At 32.5% G+C, this 20784-nt stretch overlaps 1 protein-coding gene across 3 annotated transcripts in view; it reads right to left on the bottom strand.

Moving 5' to 3' along the window:
• Abl (tyrosine-protein kinase Abl) overlaps positions 1–20784 on the bottom strand; it is a 140581-nt gene that overhangs the window by 8239 nt on the left and 111558 nt on the right. For all 3 annotated transcript variants that reach the window (XM_075308161.1, XM_075308163.1, XM_075308162.1), the window contains 4 exons: positions 1790–2330; positions 1292–1707; positions 611–1197; positions 73–301 (listed from right to left, as the gene is read on the bottom strand). In XM_075308161.1, coding sequence (XP_075164276.1) covers positions 73–301; positions 611–1197; positions 1292–1707; positions 1790–2330 — 1773 coding nt within the window. The remainder of the gene's footprint in view (positions 1–72; positions 302–610; positions 1198–1291; positions 1708–1789; positions 2331–20784) is intronic.

Raw genomic sequence — 20784 nt, 5'->3', positions numbered from 1 at the left:
ACTTTACTATACGAATATATTTGTGTTTTCTTGGTAAAAAGAAAATGACAAAATAAAAAATGTCGATCTTACCCGACATTGGTGTACTGGCTTGCTGATCGTGATGACCACCTGGTGTTAGACCACCTCCACCACTGTTACCGCTACCATTTCCGCCACTGCCTCCTATCACTGTCGTTTGCGTATTGCCACCTGGTATACCCTTTTTGGCCATTTGTGGCGTTAAACTTTGAGTGATGTTTGTCGTTGTCGTCGTGGAATTCAACAATTGCTTTTCGACCGCTTCTGTTATAGATGATTCCTGCAGATCGAAGAAATTAAGATGAGCTTGTCCATTATTATTGTTATTTGTTTTATCTAAACAATTGAGTTCTAGTCTTTTTTTATTAGTAATTTCACTACAAGGTAGTAAAGCATTGTTGTTATAGCCATGATTTGGATCTTGTGCGCACTCACAATCATCCGTGAGTTGAAATCAAAGCTCAATGCCATCGTCTTCATATTCATCATCACCATCAATATCATTATCGTCATCATGTCTACGGTAACCAACACCAAGTCCTCCACCAACACCAATAACACCACAACCACTTTCCCATATTTCACCCACCTGAAACATATGTTCCAGAGCATGATGTATGCTCTTAAATGTCGGTCTATCCGCCGCATTCCATTGCCAACACTGACGCATAAGATCATATACCTCGGGTGGGCATCCTGGCGGTCGTTCCATGCGATAGCCTTTCTCCAGTTTGTGAAAGACGTCGGTTAAATCAATACCCGGATATGGAGACATGCCATAGGTGGCAATCTCCCAGAGAAGCACACCAAAGGCCCATACATCCGATTTCGTGCTGAATTTATTATAGGCCAATCCCTCGGGGGCGGTCCATTTGATTGGAAACTTGGCGCCCGCATGTGCCGTATAGGTGTCATCACGCATCAGACGAGCCAAGCCAAAATCGGCCACCTTAACCAGTTTATTATCACCCACCAAACAATTACGGGCTGCCAAGTCACGATGAATGTAATTACGAGATTCCAAATAGCTCATGCCAGATGCAATTTGTGTGGCCATATATAATAGGGCAACAGCATCCAATGTTTCACGGCCAGCAGATCGTAGGAAATCCAAAAGATTACCGTGTGACATAAATTCGGTGATAATATAGAAGGGAGGTTCTCGTGTGCAAACACCTGAAAATTTGGACAAATAACATTTTTTTATTACGTACTGCATATTGAATCTTCGTAAAGATGAATATTTTGAATACATTATATAATTAATTACCTATTAGTTGCACTAAATTGGGATGTTTCATCTCTTTCATAATGGCTGCCTCTTCCAGGAAGTCTTTCAAAGCCATTGTATCTTCCTTGAGTGTTTTAACAGCAACCGTATTGCCATAACGTTTCCATATAGCTTCGTATACCTCACCGTATTGTCCACCACCCAATTTGTGTTTCATAACTATGTCCGTGCGACAAATTTCCCACTCATCTGGTTCTGGACTTAGAGGGAATACTGTTGGTTTGTTTTGCTTTGGTGCAGGATATAGAAGTGGTGTAATCAGTCCATGGCCCTCATGTGGTACACTGTGATGATGTACCAACTCGGCTAGTGTATTAAATTTGGCTTCAGCTGTAACAAAGACTTTACCATCCGGATCTTCAGATATACGATAATGATAAACACGTCCTTCATATCTAAACAGAGTGCGGAAACATTAAGGAGAAAATATTTGCTTGTTGCTAATTGAAAATCTGAATATTGAAAAGTGGTCCTTACCTTAAACTAATACTTCTTTGCCCGGGTGAACTTTCACTTTCTCTCACTAGAAAACTGCCATTGATACCCGAACTGAGTAAATATTCAGCAGCATTTCTAGATATTGGACCGTGATACCAGGAATGCTTTTCTAAGGAATTTAATGGTGTCACATAATTTGATGGCACCCATCCGACGTTACCTGAATCGGAATGTGCTTCGCACCATTCACCCGATTTGTTGTATGACAATATACGAACTTGTTCACCTTTCTTTAAACTAAGTTGATTTTCACCTCCAGCTTGAAAATCATACAAGGCTACAAATAATTGAGGATCATCCTCCTCGGGGCCTGGTGCTAGGAGATTTTCTTTGGATGTCCATCTGTGAGCAGATTCAAAACCTGATGTTGTAGAACTATGTCCTTGACTATGTGATTGTGTTGTATGTAGAGAGATGCCATCTTGACATGGACCCAACAGATCGGAAGAATCGCTAACACCTCCTAATAGTGTTGAACCAGGAGGTATATGTGGCAGGGGACGAGATTGCAGTAAAGCTTCTGTAACAGAAAAAAATGTTCAATTCAATACAAGTGTTAGAAATAAAAGTTGGGAAAAAGAAGAAAACCATTGGAAGTGATAATTTGGAATTAGTATTTAATTACTTGGTGAAATGCAAATTTTTATCCGCCTAGATGATATCCGGCCATAGTTAATATTAATTTTTGTATGATGGAGGGTATATAAGTTCCGATTCGGATGGAGGGTATATAAGTATAGATGTCTCTTCACTGCCGTCGACTTCACAATGAGTCTATTATTGTTCAAGGATTTCTACTCCCCATTGGACAAATATCCAAATTATTCAAAGTTTAAAGCCTAGATGATATCCGGCCATAGTTAATATTGATTTTTCTAGTAAGTATTCGATCTTTAGATTATGGATGGAAGGTACATAACAGGTTGGCTGATAAGTTCCCGGTTTGACATATAGATGGTGTCGCTAGTATTAAATGCATATTATTTTTATATAGTACCAACCTTCAAACGATTCGTGTCAAAATTTGACGTCTGTAAGTCAATTAGTTTGCGAGATAGAGCGTTTTTGTGAAGCAACTTTTGTTATTGTGAAAATAATGGAAAAAACGGAATTTCGTGTTTTGATAAAATAGTGTTATCTGAAGGGAAAAAATAGGTGGAAGCAAAAACTTGGCTTGATAATGAGTTTCCGGACTCTGTCCCAGGGAAATCAACAATAATTGATTGGTATGCAAAATTCAAGCGTGGTGAAATGAGCGCGGAGGACGGTGAACGCAGTGGACGCTCGAAAGAGGTGGTTACCGACGAAAACATCAAAAAATCCACAAAATGATTTTGAATGACCGTAAAGTCGAGATAGCAGAGGCCTTAAAGATATCAAAGGAACGTGTTGGTCATATCATTCATCAATAATTGGATATGCGGAAGCTCTGTACAAAATGGGTGACGCTCGAGCTCACATTTGACCAAAAACAACAACGTGTTGATGATTCTGAGCGGTGTTTGCATCTGTTAACTCGTAATACACCCGAGTTTTTCCTTCGATATGTGACAATGGGTGAAACATGGCTCCATCACTACACTCCTGAGTCCAATCGACAGTCGGCTGAGTGGACAGCGATCGGTGAACCGTCTCCGAAGCGTGGAAATACTCAAAAGTCCGCTAGAAAAGTAATGGTCTCTGTTTTTTGGGATGCGCATGGAATAATTTTTATCGATTATCTTGAGAAGGGAAAACCATCAACAGTGACTATTATATGGCGTTATTGGAGCGTTTGAAGATCGAAATCGCGGCGAAACGGCCCCATATGAAGAAGAAAAAAGTGTTGCTCCACCAAGACAACGCACCGTGCCACAAGTCATTGAGAACGATGGCAAAAATTCATGAATTGGGCTTCAAATTGCTTCCCCACCCACCGTATTCTCCAGATCTGGTCCCCAGCGACTTTTTCTTGTTCCCAGACCTCAAAAGGATGCTCGCAGGGCTACAATGAAGAGGTGATCGCCGAAACTGAGGCCTATTTCGAGGCAAAACCGAAGGAGTAATACCAAAATGGTATCAAAAAATTGGAAGGTCGTTATAATTGTTGTATAGCTCTTGAAGGGAACTATGTTGAATAATAAAAACTAATTTTGACAAAAAAATGTGTTTTTCTTTGTTAGACCGGGGACTTATCAGCCAACCTGTTAAGTTTCGATTCGGACATATTACATAAATGTCTCTTTTTGACAAATATGTATTTTGAAAATATCTAACGAGACGTTTACATACAAATCCAGGGGCCACAACACCAATTTGCTTAGTTGAATTTTACTGACATGACCTTGAATATATCCTTTCAAACGAATGCTACCTTTCTGGGCAACAAACTTATACCTATTTTAGGAAAATAAATTTGGGACAAGCATGGAGAAAAACTAACACCAATAAAAACAAATTGTTGTGTATCCTCTTTCATTAGCATTACAATATCTCAATCACACAAGGAAAGCAATTTGGTGTCTCAAAGTCATCGTGGAACGGAGGGAAAGAAACATAATAAGACCAGAGTTTTAAAATCTGAAAAAAAAATTTTCACGAAAATTTTTCCAATTAAAGACTTAATTGAGTTTTAAAAAAATATTCAATTAAACATTTTATTGATTCAACAAATTTGTTAATTGAAACAAAAATCAATCATAAAAATTAATAGAATCAATTAATTTTTTAATTGACTTTCAATTAATTTTTTAAATTAAATTTTTCAATTTCTGTGATTGAAGACATTTCAATTAAAAAATTAATTGGATTGGATTAATTTCGTTTGAATCAGGAAATTTTGTGTGTGTGTATAACGACAATCATATACATAGAAATAAAAGTTTCAGCACCATGTAAAATATATATACTCGGTGATCGGGGTGAGAAAGAGTTTCTCGGTTTATATTCTGATAAGACTCGGTTATCGAAAAAAAAGAGTTCCCTTGTTAATTGAACTATTTGCAGTGATGCCAACTCCCGAAGGGCAAAAAGCACCAAAAAATTCTATCACATCAATTCCCACCAAAAAAGGCTGCATCCAGTTATTATCCAATGTATTACTAAAAAAACTTAAATTTTTGGATACGAATGGATGAGTTATGAACCTGTGCCCAAGTGTAGAGCTTCATATATTTTAATGTTTATTTTAATTGCATTCAATCAGGAATGAATTTCATATTTTAAAATCAGTTTTTTCAGAGAAGGAAATTAGTTGTCAACATTAAATTTGAAAATATTCTCTAGTATTTTAATATTTTAAGGGAGTCTATATCTTATTTCGATTATTGTTTTTTTTATGAATTTAATACAAACATTTTTAATGATATCTTTATCAAGTTCAGAAACTTTGCACTCGTTTCTAGACTTTTCAAAGAATACCCTAACTAATAATATTGATTCAAAAAAGGATCAGTTTCATAACAATCAAATTCTATATTTGGAAATATAGTTGACTTTCTTAAGCTTTTGGCTGCCTATTATGCATTTTTGTATGAAAAGATACAAAACTGCAAAATATACAGCTCAATTGAAAAAAAGCACCAGAAGCACTAACTGAAAACGCCAGAAAGCACCAAGTTGGTGTTTTTTTTAAGGCACTAAAAGAGCAATTTGGTGCTTTTTGGAAATCAAAAAGCACTACATTTGGTGCTAAAAGCACCAAATTGTCATCACTGCTTATTTGGTCTAACTACTATATAATCTAGCTAAGCTGAGTAGAGAGGTGACGCATAAAGCGATTCAGAACATACGGAATAACCAAAGGAGAAGGGGGATAGTTTCATCATGCCTTATGGTACTCTCTAACTTGTCCTTTCCATTTTACCCTATTTCCTATTTAAGGAACATCGATTCTTACACGATGTTCCTCAACGTATGCCATAATGTAGCTGCTTCTAATCGACACAGAACAAATATCACCAAAATGTTTCCGAAATATTGCTCTAAGACCTCATAAAGTATATATATTCTGGGTCGTGGTGAAATTCTGAGTCGATCTAAGTATGTCCGTCCGTCCGTCCGTCCGTCTGTTGAAATCACGCTAACTTCCGAACGAAACAAGCTATCGACTTGAAACTTGGCACAAGTAGTTGTTATCGATGTAGGTCGGATGGTATTGAAAATGGACCATATCGGTCCACTTTTACGTATAGCCCCCATATAACCCTCAGATTTGGCTTGTGGAGCCTCTAACAGAAGCATATTTCATCCGATCCGGCTGAAATTTGGTACATGGTGTTGGTATATGGTCTCTAACAATCATGCAAAAATTGGTCCACATCGGTCCATAATTATATATAGCCCCCATATAAACCGATCCCCAGATTTGGCTTGCGGAGCCCCTAAGAGAAGCATATTTCATCCGATCCGGCTGAAATTTGGTACATGGTGTTGGTATATGGTCTCTAACAATCATGCAAAAATTGATCTACATCGGTCCATAATTATATATAGCCCCCATATAAACCGATCCCCAGATTTGGGTTGCGGAGCCTCAAAGAGAAGCAAATTTCATCCGATCCGCCTGAAATTTGGTACATGATATTGGTATATGGTCTCTAACAACCATGCAAAAATTGGTCCACATCGGTTCATAATTATATATAGCTCCCATATAAACCGATCCCCAGATTTTGCTTGCGAAGTCTCCAAGAGAAGCAAATTTCATCCAATCCGGTTGTAATTTGGAACATGGTGTTAGTATATAATCTTTAACAACCGTGCCAGAATTGGTCCATATCGGTCCATAATTATATATAGCCCCCATATAAAACATTCTCCAGATTTGACCTCCGGAGCCTCTTGGAGGAGCAAAATTCATCCGATCCGGTTCAAATTAGGCACGTGGTGTTAGTATATGGTCGCTAACAACCATACCAAAATTGGTCCAATCACACAAAAATTGGTCCATATCGGTTCATAATCAGGTTGTCACAAGAGCCAAAAATAATCTACCAAAATTTTGTTTCTATAGAAAATTTTGTCAAAATTTTATTTCTATAGAAAATTTTGTCAAAATTTTATTTCTAGAGAAAATTTTGTTAAAATTTTATTCGGTTCATAATAAAATTTTCATCATTGTCAAAATTTTATTTCTATAGAAAATTTTGTCAAAATTTTATTTCTATAGAAAATTTTGTTCAAATTTTATTCGGTTCATAATCATGGTTGCCACTCGAGCCAAAAATAATCTACCAAGATTTTATTTCTAAAGAAAATTTTGTCAAAAGTTTATTTCTATAGAAAATTTTGTTAAAATTTTATTTCTGTAGAAATTTTTGTCAAAATTTTCTTTCTATAGAAAATTTTATCAAAATTTTTATTTCTATAGAAAATTTTGTGAAAATTTTATTTCTATAGAAAATTTTGTTAAAATTTTATTTCTGTAGAAAATTTTGTCAAAATTTTATGTCTACTTTGTCAAACTGAGTTATATACGTATTGGATCGATCTTTTTTGATTTAATATATACCGCGTATGGACTTACATTACATTACAATTTACCGGCAAGCGTTACCGCAACTTAAGCAATTCGATTGTGGATGGCAGTGTTTAGATGAAGTTTCTACGCAATCCATGATGGAGGGTACATAAGCTTCGGCCTGGCCGAACTTACGGCCGTATATACTTGTTTTAAAATATAATTGAAATTGAAAATTTGGCTCAGTAATAATTATTCATATTTTGACTCAAATCAAATTATAATCGGAAATACGTAAGAAAGTGCTAAATCTTGTGAACTATTGTAAAATTACAAGAAAACGTTTACTACAAGAAATAATTATAAATAATTGATTGCCTCAATTAAAAGAATAGAAAATGTTATTTTTGTATGGAAATCCCGATTTATATCAATTCAGTAAATCGTGAACAAATTCAAAAGTTGTGCACCGATCGTACTGAAATAAAGCCCATCTTATTCGAAATACATTTAACTAACTGTTTCTACTCCAAAACTGAGATTTTTGTCCCTGTTTTATTTTTTTAGGAATTTTTAAAGAACAATTTTTTTTTTTTAATTTTAGTTATTTTTTTAAACTTGAACGATATCTCTAAAACTACTTGGAAAATTTAAAAACAATGTAAGCACGACTTAAAGAGAATATTGTTTGGGAGTTTCGGATTTTTTTTAAAATTTAATATGGTAACCCATTTTCATGTTATTCCAATATATGTAGCGGAAGTGCCTTAATTTTGAACATAATGGTATATCTCGAAAAGAGATTAGATTTGAAATTAGCGACCTTAAATTAGTAAAAATTTACTATAAATTTCAAATCAACACAATTATTCCCTTGTGTGTTATCTAAACTGCAGTTAAAACTGTTTTACACCTTGTGAAGCATCATTTTTTTTCGGTGTAGGTTTGGAATTCACTATCAGAGATAATGGCATACATTCTCATTTCGTTGGAAAAATACTAGTTTCAAGGTAATTTTCTAAGCATACAAATAGGTGAAATGAGCCAAAGCCTTTTTATTTCACTGCCATCCATCTCCACTCTACTTTGCTCAATTCTGGACCTGATTGGATTGTGTTTGAAAGTCAACAACGATGACTTGTTGTAACCTATGGAATGGAGTTTTGTTTTCTTCAACAGGAAAGGGAAAAATGAAGGCAACAACAACAACAATAATAGAAGTTGTAGCAACAAAGAGTATCAACAAATTAGCAAAGACAAAGAAAGTAGAAAAGAATAGAAATAGATATGTAGGTATATGTACATAAATTTAAATAAAAGAAATAAAGTGAGATGAGTACTTTTCACAGGTTAGTAGAATATAGGCATACATAATTTGGTTATTCCATTTGTAACATTTCGAAAGCGTTATTATTATACAATATTGAGAATCATTTAAAAAGGAAATGAAAATCACACTATCTACAAAAAGTTTGTTCATTTGAAGTTCCAGCACACCAATAAGTCTGACAGCTGACAGATTTATACCATTGACAGTTTATTTTATTGTTTTCAAGCTTACACAAACATTTTGATCTATTCCATTAAAAAATTAATTTATTCGTAATGGAAAAGGCCCCAAGTGGCTGCATTCAAATGTGAATAAATCTCGTACCAATGGAAATAAAAACGGTAACAACGCCACAAATGACCCGAAACGTGAAAGCCAGATTCGAAGATTGGTTATAATTTTATCATTTAGCGAGAAAGGATGCAACACATATTGAAAAATGATCATGAACTAAACCCATTGAAGTTCCAATAACTGCATGAGCTCACCGATCCACAAAGAATGTTAGACTGGAAGGAGCTAATGAGTTGCTTCGCTTGCACGAAAGGCAAGCCGAATTACCGGATTTGGTTTTCTCCGACGAGAACCCATTCCAAATTGAAAAAAAATCGGGTTTCCCTATCAGAGATGTGTAAATTTACACCGTTGATTGGTTCCAGAACTCAATGGCCGTTATGGCCGATAATCGCTCCTTGCGCGTATTCATCGATCGTGAGATCAAAATAAATGCTGAATATTATCGAGAAAAATACTGTAGTAAACATTTCGGGTAGACGAACATTTCGGCCGCATACCATGGATATTCCAACAGAACTCAGCACGCGCCAATCAAGAATGGCAAATTCAAACGCACAATAATCACCAAAACTTTTGCGTCTGGGACATTTTGGCAGTAAGGTTGGCACTGAAAAAATACCAAAGTGTCGATCATCTTAAGGCGGCGCTTCGCCGCAGAGCCGCATTCGTTCAGCATGTGAAAACTTTGTCGCTGGTTGAGGGTCATAATTCGCGACAAAGGTAGCCAATTCGAGCAAAACTAAACTGATTCTAAAATTTAATGTTATTTCCGATATTTTTGCTTTTGAACAAAAAAATAATAATAAAATAAAGAGCTTTACTTTGCTTCATTGGGTATTTTCTATTTAAGCCTTAAATTATATACAAAAATGGATATAAATGCAATTGAGTTCGTTGAAATTGAAATTTTAACCAAATCCTAAAAATTTCCTTGAACTAGAATAGACATAAATTGACTTTAGTGCATCGGGTTCACATTTTTTGAGTGTAGATTAGTTGCACGGTCGACATTTTCGACTTTTGCAACCCTTTTTTTTCTAATGAGTGACATTTCAGCTGTGTGTTTGCTATTTGCACACGCAAAGAAAAAAAAAACGTTTGGAAAACGTGTACCGAAAACGTTATTCTTTTGTTAGAGTTTTTTTGAATTGCTTCGAAAAGTATACACTTTTATCACCAAAAAAATTCGTTTGTTACAAAATTTTTATTTTTTCGATAAAAAAAAGTTATTTTTGAACCAACAACACAGTTCATTTCGTTTATATCAAACACTGTTCTTTTCTGACTTTAGGTTTTTAATAAGACACATTCTACAGTTCATAGTAAAAATTGAACATTTTTTCGGAATCTTCCGACCACATCTGGAATATATGTAAAAAAAAAAAAAAAAAAACACTGTGGTCGAAGCAGGGATCGAACCCACGACCCTTGTATTTATCTGTTAACTAAACTTTGTTTAATCGGCTCGTGGGCGCCGCAAGTTATGCAATATAAATATAACTTATATGAGTAATTGTCTATTGATGACAATAACGGCTACACCCTCACAAAAAATCGCTTCTGTAACATATACTCCCAAATATATTTTGCTTCAAGCATATACATTTTTGGGTATTGCCCCAACATTTATATGTTTGATCTCTACCAATATATAGTATGTTTGAAAGCATATTGGTCTAAACAATATATGTTTGGGTAGTCTAAGTTCCAAACATTTTGTATTTTTGCATCCAAATTCAATAATGTTGTCTTCTAAAAAACAATATGTTATTATGTGACCATATAATATGTTTGGAAGCATTTTGCACCCAAAAATATTATATGCTTAAAAAAAATTCTCCCAAACAATATTGTGCTCAAAATTTTATTTATTTATTTATATATTTACAATCATAATGAATTATGAAAATAAACAGGTTATATAGGTGCTAACAACATAGGTTTTCGACCTGAATGTTAAAAATTTTGTTTCTGCCCAATTGTATATTCCCCGACATCTTTCTCACTTCCACGAGATTTTTTAGTTCTTAGCGCCTTTTTCTGTAATACAAACATTGTAGAAGAAATTATTCAATTTTATGATTTTTTTTTATTTTAATTTTACCTTTTGCCGGACGGGGATTCGAACAGCGGACCACACAGTTTGTAAGGATCAAAGAAGTAGCTGATCAATTGCCCAAGGAAAAATAAAATGTTAATTTTGTAATAACAAGCAACAACCACCAACTTAATTCAATATCGCTCCCTGTTAAATAGCGCTCCAAACACATATATGTTTATAGGCTATTTCTAAATTAATATATGTTTGCATCCAAGCATATTATATTTACAAACATTTTATGTCCCAAACATAATATGTTCTAACATATTAACATATATGTCCCAAACATGTTATGCTAGTTTATGAACATTATATGCTTGCACTCAAAAATATTGTGTTTAAAAATTTGTGTTCCAAACATATAATGTTTATAGCCAAACATATGAAAAACAGTCTTTTTCATCCGTGTACATAGCTCAGTGGATAGTGAGTCGGCTTACAAATTGCATGGTCCGCGGTTCGATTCTCCGTCCAGGCGAAAGGTAAAAAAATTTTTAAAAATGTATAAAATCGTAAAATTTCTTCTACATTGTTTGTATTACAGAAAAAGGTGCTAAGAACTAAAAAACTTTGTGGAAGTGAGAAAGATGTGAGGGAAAATACAATTAGCCAGAAATTTTTTTTTTTGAGTTTTTTTTTTTGAGTTGAAAAGTATATACTTTTCTTCCAAATACACTTCCTTTCAACGAAAAGCAAATGAGAAACGAACTTTGTTTGTCTAAAATTTCTTTTGGGAGGAAAGCATAATTTTTTTTCGTGCAATTTTTTACTGAAACGATTAGACTTTACCTCTTACAGGTAAGAATTATAATATTAAGGAGAAATTAATTTTAGTCTTTATGTAAGTTTTGAGTTAAAAAATGTAATCAGTGTAGTATGTTAAAAGTTCGTTACTGACTTTTTCTCAAGGTAATGTCCATATATGTTTGCATTAAGGTTTCATTCGTAAATTATTCGAGAGAAAAATCTCAACTAAACTTGTTTCCGCCTGTGTTCTTCATTCATTAAAGAATTCTATTCTTCCGTCGCTTTTCTGCTATTATTTTTTTCTTCTGGTAATTGTGGAATGGGAATTATTTAAGCTTTGAATGTCTTCCATGCTATGCATGGTTAAGGTTCTTACTTAAGCTCTCCTTGTAGTATATTTGTAAGTAGAATTATGGAATGTTGCAGCTATTTATGTGGGTTTAGTAGCAGAAATGATGCAATGTACTTTAATGTACAGGGAAAAAAGTAAATTGTTTCTAAAATTAAGCAAAATTTTCTTTCTTGGTGGGTTCACTGTTTTTTGAGTGTACAATTTATGAATTTCTTCGTTCTAATCAAAGAAAAACATAACTTTAATAAAAGAAAAAATTGTTTCCGCCCTATCGAAATATTTCTTCTACTTTAGTTTGCATTGATCTTATTTGTACGGTCATTAATTTTTATACCCACGTTTAGCTCATCATTAATTTATACTTGGGGTAAGGAACATTTTTATTCGGCTAGGGAAATTTTCTCAATAAATTTTAAAAATATTATAAACCAAAATATTCTTTTATATTTTGCAATAAGAACAATTTCATTTTACTCTGTGATTAACAGTGGATTTTTTCTGTGTAGCTCAAGCTTAAATGTACAGAGACACGTTTTGGCATCTAACTATGTCTTCTCAAGATGTGGCAAGCATTTTATCCACTTGTTTTTTGCGAAATACTAAAAATGTTCTTATTTATATACAAATGATTGTATGATGTGAAAAAAAAATCATTTATTAAACTTATATAAAAGTGAACTTAGGGCAATTATTAGACTTGTTTTACTAATAGCAAACAACTTGTTTTTTAATTAATTTTTGTACACATTTTCTAAAGCTTAAGACCTACGATGTAATACCTTTATCCTCCCCTACATTTGTAATTTACTTAAAAGTATAAATAAATACAAGTACATCTTTACAATAAAATATGTTTTTTACAAGGAGGGATCGATAAATATTAAGCTTTACTGTCTAATACAAGAGTAGCTGAGATGGATGACAATCAAAAAGTGGATTTTTTTCTACGAAGAAAAAATATCAAAAATAGTTTTTACACCCAGAAAAAAGTGCCTTCGAAACTAAAGGAAAAAATTTTCATCAATATAGTTTATCCATTTTATTTCCATTAAGGTAAATTTTTGTGAAAAATAATAAAATTTACTCGTTTCAGTAAAAAAAATCCTAAACTGTAAGCAGTTAGGATTAGTTCATTAACTAGAATAAGGCATGGAATTTTACTCATACTATTTTCTTTGCTGGGTATAAGAATTTACTACTGAAAAAGAAAATTTTATTCACCGATAACAAAGCATTCGTAAAAATAAACAAAAACCGAACTAAAACCAAGTTTCCTCAAAATTAGTAAAATTTCTTATAAAATGATAATTGCGACTTCCTTTATAATAGAAAGTTTTTCATACATACGGACAACACTTGGCATAGAAAAATATTTTAGTTCATTCGTACTAAGAAGTATGCAATCCTTTCAAAACTTAAGGAAACACACTTGTTAGAATATAGGAAATTCTCCACATTTCTATTGTCTACCTGTAATCGATACCTGTCATCGTAATCGATGTGTTTGCGCGTGGGTGTAATCGATATATTTGCGCGTCGGTTGTTTTTTTAGTTGGAATCGCGTTGTTTTGGTATGCGGAGAGATTGTTAAAAAATAATATGGTAAAATAATATAATAAATAACAAATAAAATATATAAAATATTTGTTATTTTAAATTAGTGAGAAAAATTTTCGTTTTTTTAAATAAATCTATCAATGTTCGTGATAGTGTATAAAGAAAGAAAACGCCAGCAGAATAACAACCCTTTCATTTGTCTTCATTTTGGAATCTTCAATTATCAGGTAATATTCAGTGACGCTAACCTTTTGCAACAAAAATGTTTTATGATTTTTTATATTTGTAGGTATTGAAATTGTAAAAGGAGGACAAAATCGTTAGGCAGCAACTTATTAAAAGTGAAAAGTAAAAGAAGAAGAAAAAGTGCGTTTTACAGTTGATAATATCACACGGAAATTGGAAATAGTGGAATAATAAATTAATATTTCAAAGAGATTCGATGCTGTTGATTCTTAATAAATATATTCAATATATTAATAAAACATGTCTTTTATTGAAGATAAAATTGCTTATAGAAATAAATAAAATTGTATTTAAAAACGAAGGTAAGCAGTTCTAATTATGAAGTAAAAGTTTTACCACAAATGTGTAAGATTTGTCGAAATGAATGAAAAAATTTCAATAAAATCATTCCATATATGAATTCAAATTAGTTAAATTTTTTCATTCTGTAGTATAGTGGTATATAAATATAGGAAAATGTTAACTAATATATGGAATGCATTATTCCTAATTTCTACGAAAATCGCATCGTTCAAACAAATAAAAATGTCTTTGGCGCTATACGAAGTTCAACTTTCTTCACAATGAGTTCATTTTAACTTAAAGAAGGGGTCACTTTTTTCTGGGTGTAATTAAAATATTAATTGTATTTGAAAAGAGGAAGCAATTAAAGGATTAATCGATATAAATATTTTTTTAATCAAAACAAAATTAAATCAAAAAATCACTTAAATCAATGAAATTTTTAATTGAATCAATTATGTTTGTACACTCAAAAAAAGTGAACTCTCTTATTTCACTAAAGCCAATTTAACTTTATTTTAGTGCTTGGAATTATTATTTTTGGAGGAAGTTTTCTTTATTCTAATAATTTTTTGGGTACGTTAGTTAAATTAACTAAAAACCGGGAAAAATTATACACAAATGAAGCATAAAGATTTACTAAATACGTACTTCTCACAAAATAGTTCATTATTTCTTTAAATTTGTAAAATTTACTCCATATGGATCCATCTTGAACTTCGTATGGCACTAAAGAGATTTTTGCAATTTTGAAGTCCTATTTTTTCCTTCAAACTACAAAATTTTGTTTAACAAGTGAAAAAAGTATTATGTCTAATAATTTTTCTTAAATTTGTCGAAAAATATTTACTTGGTTTTGTGATATCGACGCGATGTATGCGCTTGTCATACTGTCAAATTTTATAAAAATAATCTAAATTTTAACAAAACCAAAATTTTTCTTCCTGGGGGGTTCAGTGTAATGGTTGCCGGTAAGTGATATTATCAATTCCGCTCATGCACGCAGAGAAGGAATATGATCTCCTCCTAAAGCAAAATGTTATTTTTGGATGAAACATTTTTGCGCAAAAATTTTGTTTTCTCGCAAAATATAAAATTTTTGTTGAAATCAGATACATAATGTCCGAGAAAATAACATGGTTGCGACAAACATGTTACAAGTTCACCGTCCAACAATAACAATTTGCTTTCGTTGGTGATCATATTTCTGTTTTTGATGTGCGATGAAGCCGCAGGGAAGTTAACATGAACTTTTCGTCCTCGAGCTTGAAAAAATATTAATTTATTATCCTAACAAAAAAGGTTGGGTTTGAGTCCATAATAACATATAGTATTGTGATCTCATGTGATCAAGATATTTGCATATTCGTCTTTCACTTGCTTGCTTTCGCTGAATGTGTTGATAAGTTGTGTATCTTTGTCTTATATAGCTATTCATTAGTGAAGCAGTTCCATTGTTCTTGCGATGAAATTATTTGTGGCCAGGTTATGTTTATTTTACAAACTACATGCTCTAGGAGTTTCTAGATTTATATATATTATTGAATGTGATCAATAATATATATATAAATGTACAACATCATCGGTGTGGAACGGCGAGGAGATATCCGATTACTTTGATACTATTGCAGGAGTTAAACAACACTGAAAAAAATATTGTCGTGAGGTCAAAGATTTCATGTCTTTAAAATACGAATACAAATTTTACTTAGCATAGAAGACGCATTTCTCTAAAATAAAGTTATTTTCCTTGTCCAAAAGTCGATAAACTTTTCAATAAAGTCGTATTGTCCTTATAATTAAGTGATTTGACTTAAAAATGGGTATCTTAACATGAAAGAAAAAATGTATAGGCTAAGGTCAACTTGACTTTAATAATTCAGAAAAATTCTTTAAATTTAATGAAATTGTCTTTAAATTTGTTGTCTTTTTGCATCTTGACTACAAAGCAAAAAATCGTTCAAATATAGGACATGTTTTTCAAAACTTTACTTTAAAGAAGTTTTTTACTTCAAACATAGCATGATTTCTACTGGAAGTCGAGTCCTAACTTGGAAAATAAAGTTGCCTTTAACTCGTTTTTAAAGGACTTTGATAGCATATGAAGAAAAAAAACTGAGAAAGCGAAAAATTAAAATTTGCTTCCTAGAAGCAAGTACACAAAACCTAAATTTAAAAGAAAATTGTGTCTTAAACATCATCGGTGTGGAACGGCGCGGAGATATCCGATTACTTTGATACTATTGCAGGAGTTAAACAAGGATGTTTGTTATCCCCCTTATTATTCTCATTATATATAAATGATTTGTACCATTATCTGGGAGGTGGGCTTAACATTGAGCAGTTAAATATCAGAATTTTACTCTACGCAGATGATATCGTCATTCTAGCTGATGATATAGCATGATTAAGAAACTTGAGGAATACTGTGATATGTGGAGCTTAGATGTCAATAGAGAAAAATCAGAAGTGGTTATCTTTCGAAATGGAGGTCTCATAAGAAGCGATGAAAAGTGGACATATAAAGGAACACAACTGAACATAGTCAACGAATTCAGATATCTAGGAGTATTATTAACGTCTAGGATGAATTTTAAAAAAACATGTCAATAATAGAGCAAATCAATCAAACCTTGCAATAAACACAACATGGAAAGATTTCCTCAGTAAAAAAGACATAGCCCTTAGTGCAAAATGGAATATTTACAATGCTGTTTGCAGATCGATTTTATCGTATGCAGCCCAAATTTGGGGCTTTGGATTTTCGGATGAAGTGAATTCTGTACAAAGATTCTTCCTCAAAAAAATATTACGGCTGCCCAGTTATACACCAAATTATGCACTTGCACTGGAGACTAATGTAGAGGAAACAAGTTTATATACCCTGAAACTGCACATACTGTATAAATGTTGTGTCCTAAAATATATGTTTCCTAATCATACACGAAAAAAAAAATATTTACATGGTCTTTAATGATTACGCAATCTAAATTTAAGAATGCGCAATTTAATATTAAGGACAAATTTCATTAAAATTATGAATTTTTAATTAAAATAAAGTTTATAATCTCTGCTACAAAAATTATTTTCATTAAATTTAGGACACAAATTTTGGAAATTTACGTCCCTCCATTAAAGTTGCTTGTCTTGGAAACAAGGCAAATTTTCCTTAAAGTAAAGAAAAACAATCGTCATTAAATTAACTGAAATATAGAATCTTTAGATTTAGGATAAAAAAGCTTCATTTATATACGCTAAGACTTATTTTGAGGATCTAGCATCTTTGGTTTAAAATTTTGTTTGGAATTAAGAAAACGTTTTTTTATTTTGAAGTATCTGTTATAATTTGGTTTTTTAAACTGACATTTGTTTGCACGTAAATAGCTTTATTAATAAACCACGAAAATAGAATGAACATTTAATAAATAAGATCCGTATCCTAATTTTAATTTTATTGGTCCTAGATTTAAAGCCAGATAGGTCGCTAAAAAATGTCCTTAGTTTAAAGAAGCCGCATCTTTGGCTCGGAATCAATACCAAAATTCTTAAGGGAAGGCCAAAATCTTTTGGATTCGAGTAAACTTTTTTTTAGTGTAATCAATATTTTTTTTAATAAATAAAATAAATAATCCGGGTTAGTAATTTCGGGACCAGATGTTAAAAGTCTCTGATTCATGTTAATTCCAAGTTAGGAGGTCAATACTCAACAAAAGAATTTGGAAATGACAAAAATTCCAAATGTGTGGGTGAAAGATCTCGCCCATTCAATTTTGTAATAAACGTAACATTTTTCTTTCATGGAACCGAAAAACAAACGGAAGAAAGAAACAAAGAGGAAAAGTATCGTTCGCTGTATTCCCTGATACAGATGGAGAAGAATAGAATGACGTTTGTTCACTTTCCAAAGCATTTATCACAGATTTGTTTGACATCAAAGGAATTAGGAAAAAAAGATGAATGAATATCACAAAAAAAAAGAATTGTGGGTTATACAATGGCAAAAGACAAATCTTCCGGTAATCCTTTCACATTCTACGGGGGAAGATTAGTAGTGACGCCGTTCAAGACAACTAAAAAATGTTACAAAAAAAATTATGCAGATGATAATGATATCGTGGGAGGGATAAAAGCAATTCAATATATATTCGTCTACTGTGGTTGGCATCTCCAGTTACGGACAATGATATAACACAAAATGTATGCCATAGTAAAACTTCACTCCAAATGAATTGAAACTCGCCAAGACTAGGGGCTATGTCCCCCAAGAGCTGTGGTCTCGCATTGCTTTCAGATATGATTGTGACGAAGAAATCAATTTTTGTCATTGTGCTCTTCGGGTAAAATATTCTTCGCAAGAGTTTTGATTTCATCTTTGGCTTTAGTATGGTTGGTTGGTGGCCCTTAGCGTGTAGTGTTGCATCAGCATTGAGGGTGGAAATAGGCGAACCATGTTATATGTATTTTCCAACCATTCTTTGAGGATGAGGTCAATTTCAATTCAATACCAAATGGAGCTGAACATCAGTTGAAGTGGAAAACATTAATTGAGTGAGCACATCTACAATTATGGCGATTATAATAATAAAGCAAATTTATTGCAAATATTAATTATGTAAACTAATTAATATTTGTGTGTGAGATATTCTGCGAGATTTAAGAATCTAGATATATGCACCCTCAAAAAAAATCGCTTCTGTAACATATACCCCAAACACATTTTGCTCCAAGCATATATATTTTCAGGATTTGTCCAAACAAAATATTGTTTGTATTGTTCAAACATATTATGTTTCACCTTAGGGCATACACTGGTATTAAAAAAATTTTAATGAAATTTTCTTTGTGTGGATATATTTTTAAGGCGCCAATTGGTTACTTGCAGCATACTCTCTAGGTCTCTCTTTCTAAACACATATATGTTTATAGGCTATTTCCAAATTAATATATGTTTGCATCTAAGCATATCATATTTACAAACATTTTATGTCCCAAACATAATATGTTCTAACATATTAACATATATGACCCAAATATATTATGCTAGTTTATGAACATTATATGCTTGCACTTAAAAATATTGTGTTAAAAAATGTGGGTTCCAAAACATATAATTTTTACACCCAAACCTATGAAAAACAGTCTTTTTCGTCCGTGTGTATAACCGATTAGGCATTGTGTTAAATCATAGTATCTATGAACCAATTTGGATAAATCCGATAATTAAATTAAATCTGATAGAATTTAAATAATAATTACTAATTAAATAATTACAAATAATTTTATAAATTAAATGCGTTCTATTCTGCAAATTGTAAGCCTGAAAAACGATACCTTATGCTCTACCTACCCTAACCTAACCTAAATACCCATATACTATCATCAGAAAAAACAAATACCAAGGAAGACCCCATATGAAAATATTTAGTTAGTACCATGTGGAAAGTACATTTGTATGTGTCCATATAGCCAGACAAAATGTAAACAATATAAGAATGAATCCATGGGCACTTGAAATGAGTTGATGGAGAAGTGCGTGCCAGTTGTGGAGATCCACCAAAAACAATTTTCAATAAACAATGAATTGAACATAAAGTCTGGGGAAATGGAAACGGAAATTATAATAGTTCCGGTGTTTGAAGCAGACACATATAAATATACGTATTTATTATAGCATTTCATGAACGCACATACAAACATACACCCATGGATGAAGTGTTTACACTAAAAGAAAGAAATCTGTGACTGAATATGAAGAGAAGATGACAATTATTGTTCACACATATAATTTAAATGTGCCTATAGTAGATGACCATAACAATTTTGTTAAAACTATTTTTGGGAATTTATTATTAGTGGCTTTTTGTTAAAATTTTCTGGGTGTATACATACGTGTACTGAATGAAAACGAATTGTTATAACAAAGCCGCTGAGACCATGAATCTATTTAACGTTTAAAGTCTATTATTATTGCTTTTCAACAATAACAATTATCATGGATTTTTTTGTTATACCAAGAATAGTCAACATTTTCATATTGACCCAAAAAAGAAAAATAGGGCTCAGTCAATATCTCCATACCCAATTATGGGTGAAACAATTTTCTTTAGAATTGAGGTATACATACAATTCTAAATAAATCTAAATGAGAACGTATATGAAACTGAGAAATGAGGGATTGTTATAATGTCTTTGAACCAATATTCAGCAAATATTCGGACAAATGTAAATTAAAACAAGTAAGGAAAGTCTAAAGTCGGGCGGGGCCGACTATATTATACCCTGCACCACTTTTTAGATCTAAATTTTCGATACCATATCACATCCGTTGGGTGCTATATATAAAGGTTTGTCCCAAATACATACATTTAAATATCACTCGGTCTGGACAGAATTTGATAGACTTCTACAAAATCTATAGAATCAAAATTTAAGTCGGCTAATGCACTAGGTTGGAACACAATGTTAGTAAAAAACAAGTAAGGAAAGTCTAAAGTCGGGCGGTGCCGACTATATTGTATAGATCTAAATTTTCGATACCATATCACATCCGTCAAATGTGTTGGGGGCTATATATAAAGGTTTGTCCCAAATACATACATTTAAATATCACTCTATCTGGACA

This window comes from Haematobia irritans, chromosome 4 (assembly GCF_050003625.1).
Source record: "Haematobia irritans isolate KBUSLIRL chromosome 4, ASM5000362v1, whole genome shotgun sequence".
Lineage (NCBI taxonomy): Eukaryota > Metazoa > Arthropoda > Insecta > Diptera > Muscidae > Haematobia > Haematobia irritans.
Note: the sequence above shows the minus strand (reverse complement) of the source record. Positions and strands in the feature narration are given on the sequence as shown.